Here is a 10,999-nt window from a genome sequence, read left to right as displayed (position 1 = left end):
TTCCAGTTTCAGTGCCAAAATTGTACTAGTAGTTCATAATATTCTAGATTACATAAACCGATCATGTCCAATCCATAGTTGTACCAAACTTAAAGAGCAAACAGAAAACATTTACAAAATGCAATTTATGTGCTAGTATCCGGTGCACTACACTCCGGAATACAATTCGGTTTTAAAAAAAACTCCGGCATCCCGGTATCTTATTTTTTACCAGCAGACCACCAGCTTCACATGTATGGCAGTGTCAGTCTCACGGATACACTTAAGAAAGACGAATATTTATTAATATAAATACTGGTCATTTACGTACTTTCACTGAACAGATAAGACTAAGATATAATTTGCTGAATATGGTGATGTTGGAATATGGAATAGAGCTTCAGATTACAAATTGTCACTAGACAAACTGCTGCAACACTCAGTGGTGCATGCATGTATTATCATGAATTATTGATATACATAAAACCCCCCGGAATGTGAACAGCTTATAATGTGGACCTACAAGCTGCAAAAGACTTAGCAAATACAAAATGAGATGATTTAGAAGCAGAGTAAGATATGGATGTTGAGGAACAGTGGTGCCCTTAAGGTTCAAGTGGGAATACTCTTTCGAGAAAATTTATGAAACGTTTTGAATATAACTTTGGTTCGATAACAGAAATTGACATAGGGTCGTATTGCATTGATTTATATGTATGTTCCAGTTTCTTTTTCAGGTTGTATTCCTGCAGTATATCAATTATGCCAAGATAGAGAACCACATCATAAACCTCAAAAAGTTCAGCTTCTGATGAATTGTCGCCATCCTGCTGAAGCTTGTGGTTGGCTTGAGCTGGCATGTTCACTCCTAGTTGGACTCGTAATCTGGAGATGTTTTGAAGCAATAGCAATTTAGAAAGACATTGTCTAAACAGTAACTTCACTAAAGACATCATAATTCTCCAACTTATGCTATTTTAATTATGTTAGAACAACAAAGGTAACAGAGAATGCTGCATACAAAAAATAAAAGTAGAGTTCTTTCCCCCATGACAAGGTCATATATTGGAATCCTTACTCTTGCCCTTTTATTTTAAAACTTATGCGACTTACCAAACAAAAGTAATGCGTTTGAATCGTCACTCTCTCGCGCCCTTTTACTTGAAATTATGTGACTTGCCCAAATGGGAAGTCATGAGATGAACTGTAAATTATGGGAAGCGTGTCTGGAAAAATTGGAAACTAAAGGCCATCTAAAGTTGTGAATGGACCAACTCGGCAATGCAACATACACTTCACAAGTCTTGAACCTTTTTCATGGAATCCCTACTTCAAATTGAAATGTACAACTATCCGATAAATTGCAGTAATAAGCATTTGGTCTACATATATTCCAGAAAAAACATGAAAAAAGTATCATACGATATATTTACTAGATTTTACAGCATAATTATGTACAGTAATACGCAATTAAATAGATATCTCTAAAGCAAGTAAAATACCTTGCAGTACCAGGCAAAAGAAGGTCCACCTCCTGCTCACCCACAGAAAATGCTCTCAAATTATTTCCTCTAATGTGAGGACCAGGTTGAGTGCTAACAAAGTTAGGTTCATGGGTCACAAGTAGAAGTCCCTTTGGAGGAATCAATAGTTCATCTTGGGAGATTGCACCTGGAAGATATCAACAATGATACTCATCAGGTAAAGAAAAAAGAGTATTAGCATTATTTACCAAGTTCAAAAACATTTTCCAAGTGATTGGTGGTTTATTAGTTAATAAGGATACCATAATGAGGAGTCCAATTATAAAATTTGCACATTTTTATGAAAGCTACAGGTTCCTGCCTAGCAAATTTTACTGAACAAAAACATAAAAAGAATGAACGTTACTATAGATTGAAAGCAGCAAAAAAACTGCTTCAAAACCGCAGCACACACTCGGCAATAACAGGTTCCGAATGCAGTTGGTCTTAGAAAGCACATAACGCTCCTTGTCAGAACCATAGACAGAATAACTCCAAAGAAGCATGCACAAGCTAGTCACTTGTACAAACTGCGCTCACTGCCCACATATGATGACATTTTTTAAATCTAGATATCATAAGCCATTTACATTAATTTTGTCTGTATATATACAGATTTGGCATTTTTTTTTAATTAACTGTTCGTAATAAGAACTTCCATAATTTTATCTTAATAAAAAATAATCCTACAACTATCAGATAGTCTGTTCTAAATCTGGCCCTAAACGGAAGTAAAAGCGCGTGAGTGGCATCCATAACACATATTTGTAATCAAGGTAACAAGATGCTTGCTTCTCTCGAAAGATTTGACGCAGAAAGAAGATATTCAGAGACAAAAAAAGATAAAAAAAAAGTATGAATTTAGTCAAGTGTTGGTGTCTCACAGACTTCATATGCTAGTATGCTAATGTTCTTGAAGAAATAATTAGCAGTAAAGCAGAAGTAATATATGTTAATATACCAGATTTACCATGACTAGCAAATGTATGCTCTGGCTCGTGCAAGGACCCAGGAGTTTCCAAGAGGGCTTTCAGATGCTCAGGAGCTCGGAAATGTAAACCCAGTAGAAGGCTATAATCAATTATTTGCTGAGATTCCAGGAACATACAGTCTAGAGAGATTTGTCTGCAGAATGCAAGAGTAAACAATTCTTCTGGAATTTAAAATGGAATATGTTACATGATGTTTCACATAAAGTATTTTTGTCATCTACATGTTCTACGCAAAAGTTGGTATTGAAGTTTGTAGTAGTCTTGTAATAAATGAAAGAAGTAATCATAAAATAAAATCTTGCTATAGTATGTATATTTTTTTTCCTATTTAATCACCAATCTAGATAGTATCCTCTAAGATCTACATTGCCAGAAAGACTGTAAATAGGAAACTTACTTTAGAAGTGACTCACGCAACAACTTGTCCATGTGGAATTCATAAGGAAGATCGAGGTCTTTGAATGTGGTATTCTCTGTAATCTCATCTTTATTAGTAACTCTTCCTTGACATGAACCCTTCAGGTCATAACGACGATGTATACGCAATTCAGTGCAGAACATATTCCCCATGACAACAAAGCGTATCTAAACAGAGAAGAATCAAGCTAACCATCATCCACAAGTAAAAGTCATGCACACCCAAGTATACAGGGACAAAAGAACCTATACTAGATACCTTTCGTCCAGCCTTCCATGCTATTTGGTGAACTCCAAAAAATTTTGTTATGAGGGTGTTCTCATGCTCCTTGACATTAGCATAGTAGCTAGGTAGCATCTTAAGTAGAACCTGAAAATAATATTTATATAACAAAAAACAACTGAATAAGAGCAGTCTTGGGGAATAAAAATTTGTTTAAGATTATATAATCTGCCAAAACTAATTACATGCTGGGTGCAATAGAATAATCATTTAGCAACCCAAGATCTCTTACCCGAGACAGTTAAAGGTTCAAAATTTTCATCTTGAATTCAATTTTCTCGTCAAGTTGTTAGTACAGCTGCACTAGATGCATTACAGAATATTTTTATTGACTTATGTTTAATACATAGTGCAAGTGTAAGGATTCCTGAAGCATCACATATAGGTTCAGGCTCTTAGCCCTTATTTCATTTCACTAATTGAAGAAATAGTACGTAAATTAGAACTAAGCCAGCTTATAATTTGACTGCAGTATGTAAATATATGTAAAGCTTTATCATAGTAGCTAGTTAGCATCTTATATAGAACCTAAAGAAAATATGTAAATAACAAAGAACAAACGAATAAGAGCAGACTTGAGAGATAAAACTTTATATAAGGTTATATAATCTGTTAAAACTAATGCACAATGCTGGGTGCGGTTAATATTCATTTAGCAACCCAAAAGCTCTTCCCGCATAAGGCTAGAAGTTCAAAATTTTCATCTTGTATTTTAATTTTCTAGTCAAGTTGTTAGTGCAGCTGCACTATATGCATTACAAAAAAACTTAATTGACCCCAATGTGTAATACAAGTGTATGGATTCCTGAAGCATCACATATAGGTTCAGGTTCACAGTCATTATCTCACTTCACTAATTGAAGAATCAGCAAGTAATTAGAATGTTCCAGTTTATAATCCGACTGCAGTATGCATAGAATGTAGGGAGCATAGAAGCTAATATCAGGATGGTTTCTTACTTTGTTACATACAAAAAATAATGAGAGAAGTCAGCAACTATCACGTAAGGTACCATCTATCATAAAAACAACGAGCAATTAATTCAAGGCGCATCTGTTTAACCTGTTCAGCTTGATTTCAGTTCTTACTAAACCTATAACTTTTAATAACAGAGGAAATAAACCCCTTGGAAACATATGAACATACGTGCTGCCAATTTAAAACTTACTCAAGATACACTTCACAGTGTTTAATGAAACCATTAAAAGTCTTTTCACCCTAGACAAGCCTTGCAACCAACTTTTTCATATAAACACAGATACATGCTTATCATATCAAAGTGATAATCGAACATTAAACAATATACGATTGGGCAGACCAAAAATACCTAGAAAAGAATGCAATTAGTATCTGACAGCGGGGAATTGTCAAAACAGCTAATATCCTCCACATGCTAGAATCTTATCAACTCCTGGTCCTTTACGTGGAAGAAGTTTCACATGATTTCTGCATAATTGATACAGCTATTCGCAATGAGGGCTAAAAGCTGACCATATATTGCTTTTTTTCCTTATATTTTCTCATTTTATTAGTGGATATTATTCGAGAAAAAGTATTACATATACCCTCACAATCAACTTTGTCTCTTGCAATCCAGATATTCAAATGTTCAATTACTAGTGATCAATATATTCACCTAACATCCACCCTCACTGTGACAGGTAGACCTCAACAAAACATTCGTATAACTTATAGTCTGGCAGTAAATGGTGGGAAATGATTGCCATGTACGGATTTTGCAATGTACAGCTTTTTTAAAGAAAAATTCACAATATATTATATCTAAACACGTCTTTAAGTGATATTTAGGTTTCATTTTTTTTTTTTTTATCGTAGGTAACCCGCAACCGCTACCCTTCGGGTGCGCACTGGGTAAACCCTACGGGCTCACGCAATAACCTGCAAACCACGTGAACCAAGGTAAACCGCATTTAAGCGACAGGCTCTGACTCAGGAGGCTTGAATATTAGAATTTGAGTAGAACAGAGTAGATACCAGATGGCAGATGCAACACATTCACATGGATCTACTAAAATATCTCATGAAAATTATGTGTCAAATGTGTATCGAAATAAAACACCATAAGTAAATCATAAATTGATATATTCTCTACGTTCACACCTTCAGCTCGGATCTTTTCAAGGTTTTAATCACAAATCTATCATCGTGGGAAAGATAGAAAATGCTGCCACTTTTTCCAGGAGAGGAAATCTCCCTTAAGCCATCATCACCACATATCGACATCATGTATTCAGCAGCATCCAGCTTGAACATCTCCCTCAAATTCCTGAGTATTCATGTAAAAAAATTAAAAAAATATATCATTTTCCCGAATACAGTAAGTAAATAAAGGCAATAAGATGTAGGAGGGGTTAAAGAGGAATGTACATACCGGAAAACCATAGGACAGTAATCCGTCCAGTAAAAATCTAAAGAGTAATGTGGTGGAGTTGTTTGGGAACCTCTTCTAGGAAAATACATACGTATTCTAGCCTGTTCTCCGAAGTCAGATGATCGTACTTCACGCTTAGGCACTGGCGTAATCTTTCCAACAGTATACCTGTAAATGCCATATGGGTCAATCAGCATGGATTTCAGACAATGTGAAGACTGAAGTTGATGCAAAAATACACTGCTACATGACCAATTCATTGTCAACAAGAGAAGACTCAAGATTCAAGATGCTTTCTGGAAGTACCATGATAATATTGAGCTAGTATGTGGATATAATAAGTGATTGTGCCGCTGAACAAAATAAATAATTTGGGGAAGCTTATATATACAGTGCTTTTTACTGCCCTTTAAAAGAATTCTAGACTCCCCCCCCCCCATCCCTTTTCAGATTACAGATGTACTGCATTACAACCACCTCACAATTTCTGCCCCATATTCCCAGCTTACCTAGATATGCTTTCGAGCTCTGACCGAGAAGTTCATGTACTATTTGAGCTAATTATCTGAAACATGCATACCTTCATCAAGGTATGGCATTAAACATCATGAGATAACATAATTAGAATTAATTAAACAGAGTATGATTTTATTTGCTTTGCTCTATCACATGATAAGTTATTAGCTTTTCCTTGTACGATTTTATTAGCTTTGCTATATTACATGTTTAGTTATCAGCTTAGTTAAAGTTTTATGAATAAAGAAGAGAATATATCAAAATTTTAAATGTTACAATTTAATGTGCCTTAGGATCAAAGGATAAATTGAACTCAAAAATGCTTATCAAAAAGTTCTAATAACCTGTTAAATGATCAAGTCTTGGTATTAGAGATCAAATATCTATCGTATATGCATGCTTTCATGTTAGTAGTGAAATAAAAGAAGTTAACGTCTATACGTCGTGTAAAGCCGCGACGGTTAAGCCTTAGTCCGAGATTTCTTTATTCTTCTCAATCTAAGTTTTTGACAATACTCTTTCACTGTGCAAAACAAACTTAAGTTCAATGTTCAGTATTTGGTTAATACTTTATATTTTTACTTGCTGTTGGGGACTTATTGATAAAATTTTATAGCTAGCTAATATTTACTGCTGAGTCCATCAGGATCCTGCATGTTAATATTGACTGCAGTATCAATAAAGATCCTGCATGATTCTCAGCAAAGAAAATAATATGTAACAGCAATAGTAAGAAACACTTTATATTGAAGTACTTCACCTGATGCCAAGTTGCAGATTCAACATCAAAAAGTAACTTCTATGGCCTTCATATGTGTTCGAACATGACTTTATTTTTGCTTCCTTTGTCTTACACTGTTCTTTACTACTTTTAGAAAGACCTTCATTATTCATTATCCTTTGTTTAATCAGAACGCCTTGCATGTATTCTCTTTCATAAACCACAGAACCACTATCCTGCACCTCATTTTGAAATTCATTAGATTTACTAGATAACACGCAGGATGTGTGGCAGTGTGCAACTTCTCTCATAGAATGGCTGAGGCTCCAATTCTCCTCCAACGATATACTCTTATGTGATATACGACCTGAACCCCTAAAAAATCCATCAAATGAGAACCTCTCCGAGAGACTGCGATTAACACTAGGTCCCATATCCTTGCATTCTGACTTCATAGATGAACTACGAGAGACGGACCCCTCCATATCATCATCATGTAAGCCAAAGCTACACCATTTCGCCAGAGATGGGCGTTTGCTTCCTGCAGGATAGAACTTACCTCTTCCATCCTTTATGCCTTTGGTCCATGTCCCAAAATAATAACCTCCATCTTCAAACCTATAAAATCCAGAGCCATGCCTTAATCCATTTAACCAAAAGCCATCAAAAAGATCACCATTCGACCATTTCATAACCCCTCTACCACACATTTTCCCAGCTTTCCAAGTACCAATATACATGTTACCATTACTCCAAGCATACCTACCGTTGCCTTCATATATACCCTCTTTCCATAAACCTTCATAAACATCTAAGTTATAATACTGTTTTTCTCCAATCCCATGCTGAATGTTCAGCTTCCAGGACCCTTTGTAAACAGAGCCATTCGAACTAATTAAAGTTCCAAAACCATGACGATAACCTCTGGAGAAATCACCCTCATAAGACGTGCCTGATGGCCAAATAACCCTTCCCTTACCGGTCAATTTTCCTTTGTCCCAATCACCCTCATAAACTGTTCCATCTGACCAAGTGTATTTACCATTTCCATGAGGGAGCTTCCCTTCTAAATTACCTGAATAGACATCTCCATTTGGAAATATGTATTCCGTACTACTGAAAAGGGAGAAGAAAAAGAAAGAAATTAAACAATGCTGATCACATGAAATCAATTAAGCCATTAGTAAAGCAAGATTGTCAAACAAAGAACAAAAGTTAAGACTAAAGAGCAGGAGTACCTTTCGCTGCTCTCCATAATGGTGGATGACGAAACGACCTACCACCTCAAAATGACATTAGCTGACCGCATTCAGAAACCTATGTAACAGATGATACCTTAAACTAAAATTGTATTGACGACCACTGTCCCGATCTGAATAAAAAGAAAAAGTAGCAATCAATTCAAACTGTCAATTGGACGTTTCCCGTATATGTTAAACTGAGTCACTAAACTAATCTCCCACCCTGCTTCCGAGGGAAACATACCGGCATAATTAAAATTACAACATACCCTACTTCCAAGTGGAAGGGCATGTTGCTTATTCTGTCCAATCAAAATTTCCTTGAGCATATATGATTTAAATGCTAATTACAAAATAGAAAACAAATTATTCCAAGGATTAGACTAATCACATCAGAAAATAATATTCCATCATAATCAGACTTTTTGACATTAACAAATCATTATTTGTCGCTCCTGTACCTCATAAACTCCAATTTAGCCTTTCTTCTCCAGCTTCTTAACATAGTAAAAGCTTTATATAGAGTACCCAAAATCGCATAAACTTCAAAGTAACTTAGATATGCTCTACGAACTTTGTGCATAATTTCCGGTCTTTCATTACCCTTTTAAAGAAGGATCTTATAGTTCAGAAACTTTTTCGTGGGTAAAATGAAAATTTGTTTTGTTCCCTAATTTAAATTCATAAGTGGCAGAAGAATATAAAAATTGGAGTTCAAAATTCAAATCAAACAATTTAACTGTAATAGCATGCTATAGTTTGGCAATTTCACATTTCACTACCATTTACCAAGTATCAAAACAAATAAATATTTCAAAAAATTGCAGTTTCAACAACCTAATAAAACCATAAGTACAACTTACATATAAATAAACATGCCTGAACAGCCAGGACTAAAATAAATTAACCAACCGGGCCTAAACATATTATTTTCTTACTTTAATTATCATTTTTCTTTACCAAAATTTAAAGATTAATTTGCATACCAAGTATTTGACCAACACAAATAAAGAAACGTTTGTAAAATAAAATAAGTAAATGATTGAAATCTGAAAGTATACTTAAAAACAAAGGAATGTAAAAAGACAAGAATGAAGTGTAAAACTATTCATTTGAAAAAAAACAAAGATGACCCAAAAGGATCAAAAACTAGTAATAGGCAAGTTTAGTAAATGAACAAGAATCTTACAGTTTCATGTGAGGTTAGCGTCAACTTCAGGAAAGCTGTAACATAATATAATATAATATGATAAAATATATGTTTGCATACAGAGAGATGTAGGACTGAGTAGCTTGGGAGATGGAAGAAGTTGTGATGTGTGTGTGTACGTGTATATTTTTAAAGGAAGAAGAGAGACGAGAGGAGAGGAGAGTACATAAGCATTAACCGAGTAGTATTACAACAACGTTGAACCAGAGAGAGAGAAGAGAGAGAGAGAGAGAGAGAGAGAGAGACATTTGTACCTGTACGACTCCTGTTTTGTAAGATTAGGCACTTCCACGTTCTCTCTTTTCATTTGGAGAATCCTTCACTTTTATTTGTGCCAACTATTTCTTCGATATTCTTGATTTCCGATTGACTTGGATGGTCTTTTTTTTAATCGAATCTTCGAATGATTTTTGAAATTAATATTTTTAATTCAATTTTAGTGTAATCGAGCTTATTAGTTACTGTCTAATATTAAATTATTTATTTAATATTCAATAAATAATCTCGTTAATTTTAAGAGCAAAAAGTTGTACATGATATTACTATTTGTCAGGACCGTGAACGAATCGAACTGATCGTCAGACTTGATTAGTTTAATAATTCGATTCAACTCGTTAAGAAATCGCGTTCAAACTCGAAGAAAGATATGTTCACTAAGTTTATTGAGTCGATCCGAATTTTAGAAGTGGTCGACTCGAACTCGACTCAAGATTGACACGTATCTGACTTGACTCTTTAAACTCGATAATCTACATATATTGTTTTTTTAAAAATTTACATTGATAATATATTACGATACATAAATACAATAATATATGGATAATAGAACAATACTAAAATCTAAACTTCCGACATTCACAAAATTTAAAATATTAAATTATGAACATGCATTATATGGTGAAACAATTAAATTTGAAATGTTTTTTTTTGAAAAAGTTTATTGGAGAACTAGAATTAGAACTAGATTCGAGTTTGACTTGACTTGAAATGTTCGTGAAAAGTTCGAATTTGACCGATTTTTTAACGCGCTCAAGTTCTAATTAAATAAATAAATTGTTAAGATAATCAAGTCTGGCTCAAATCATTTAGAAAAACTTAAACTTGAACTCAATAAGAAATAACTCGATTTGAATCGGTTCGTTAGCCCTGTCCCATTACCCAATTGTTAACATATCAAATGGACAGAAAAATTAAAAAATGCAAAAAAAGAGAGGAATAATCAGTCGATCTGGGAAATTGGTAAAGAAAAATATGACATTTTCGGAAGTCTTTATAATTGGATGGAACCTACTAAAAAATTGTTAAACAACTTGTTCAAGCGGATGAAGTAATTATAATTATGGGTTAATTATCATTTAGGTCATTAATTAAATCCAAAATTATCACTCTAATTATTTTTTTAATTTCGATCTCAATCGACACATTAATTACTTTAAAATATTCACTCCATCTAAGTCAGATTTGAATCGGGTCAGATTTGACGATTTTCATCCATTGCTACGTTATTTGGTGAAGTGTCATGTGACATGACAGAGAAAAAAGAAAAAAAAATTAGAATCGACAAATAAACAAAGAAAACCAAACGAAAACAAAAGGTCACAAAACAGAAAAAAGTGAATTTAGAGTGTATGAAGGGGGTAAACTGAAACCCTAATTTTTTCGATCAATTGGAGCTGGGTTTTGTTATACGTCAAAGATCAATTGAAGATTACTTACATAGTCAAT

The 10,999-nt window shown here is 34.1% G+C and overlaps 1 protein-coding gene across 4 annotated transcripts; it reads right to left on the bottom strand.

Annotated features, from left to right (window-relative positions):
• Positions 1–326: 326 nt before the first annotated feature.
• LOC141666578 (phosphatidylinositol 4-phosphate 5-kinase 8-like) lies at positions 327–9,660 on the bottom strand. 4 transcript variants are annotated; one of them, XM_074472658.1, is made up of 10 exons: positions 9,529–9,660; positions 8,062–8,195; positions 6,863–7,939; positions 5,587–5,754; positions 5,316–5,481; positions 3,171–3,281; positions 2,892–3,079; positions 2,464–2,627; positions 1,482–1,650; positions 327–864 (listed from the first exon to the last, which is right to left on the bottom strand). In XM_074472658.1, exons 2-10 carry the CDS (start codon positions 8,076–8,078, stop codon positions 585–587), a joined length of 2,340 nt encoding a protein of 779 aa, XP_074328759.1. In that variant the 5' UTR covers positions 8,079–8,195; positions 9,529–9,660; the 3' UTR covers positions 327–584. The 4 variants fall into 4 exon arrangements, with proteins under 4 accessions (XP_074328759.1, XP_074328774.1, XP_074328750.1 ...); XM_074472673.1 differs by lacking the exon at positions 9,529–9,660 and adding an exon at positions 9,254–9,513 and having other exon boundaries at positions 2,473–2,627; XM_074472649.1 differs by lacking the exon at positions 9,529–9,660 and adding an exon at positions 9,254–9,512.
• Positions 9,661–10,999: the final 1,339 nt, after the last annotated feature.

This window comes from Apium graveolens, chromosome 1 (genome assembly GCF_009905375.1).
Source record: "Apium graveolens cultivar Ventura chromosome 1, ASM990537v1, whole genome shotgun sequence".
NCBI lineage: Eukaryota > Viridiplantae > Streptophyta > Magnoliopsida > Apiales > Apiaceae > Apium > Apium graveolens.
Note: the sequence above shows the minus strand (reverse complement) of the source record. Positions and strands in the feature narration are given on the sequence as shown.

Coding starts and splice junctions, on each gene's coding strand:
- LOC141666578 (XM_074472658.1), bottom strand. Junction 2,628..2,891: donor TTGCGTGAGTCACTTCTAAA/GTAAGTTTCCTA, acceptor TGCATTCTGCAG/ACAAATCTCTCTAGACTGTA. Junction 865..1,481: donor CTTTTGCCTGGTACTGCAAG/GTATTTTACTTG, acceptor AAACATCTCCAG/ATTACGAGTCCAACTAGGAG.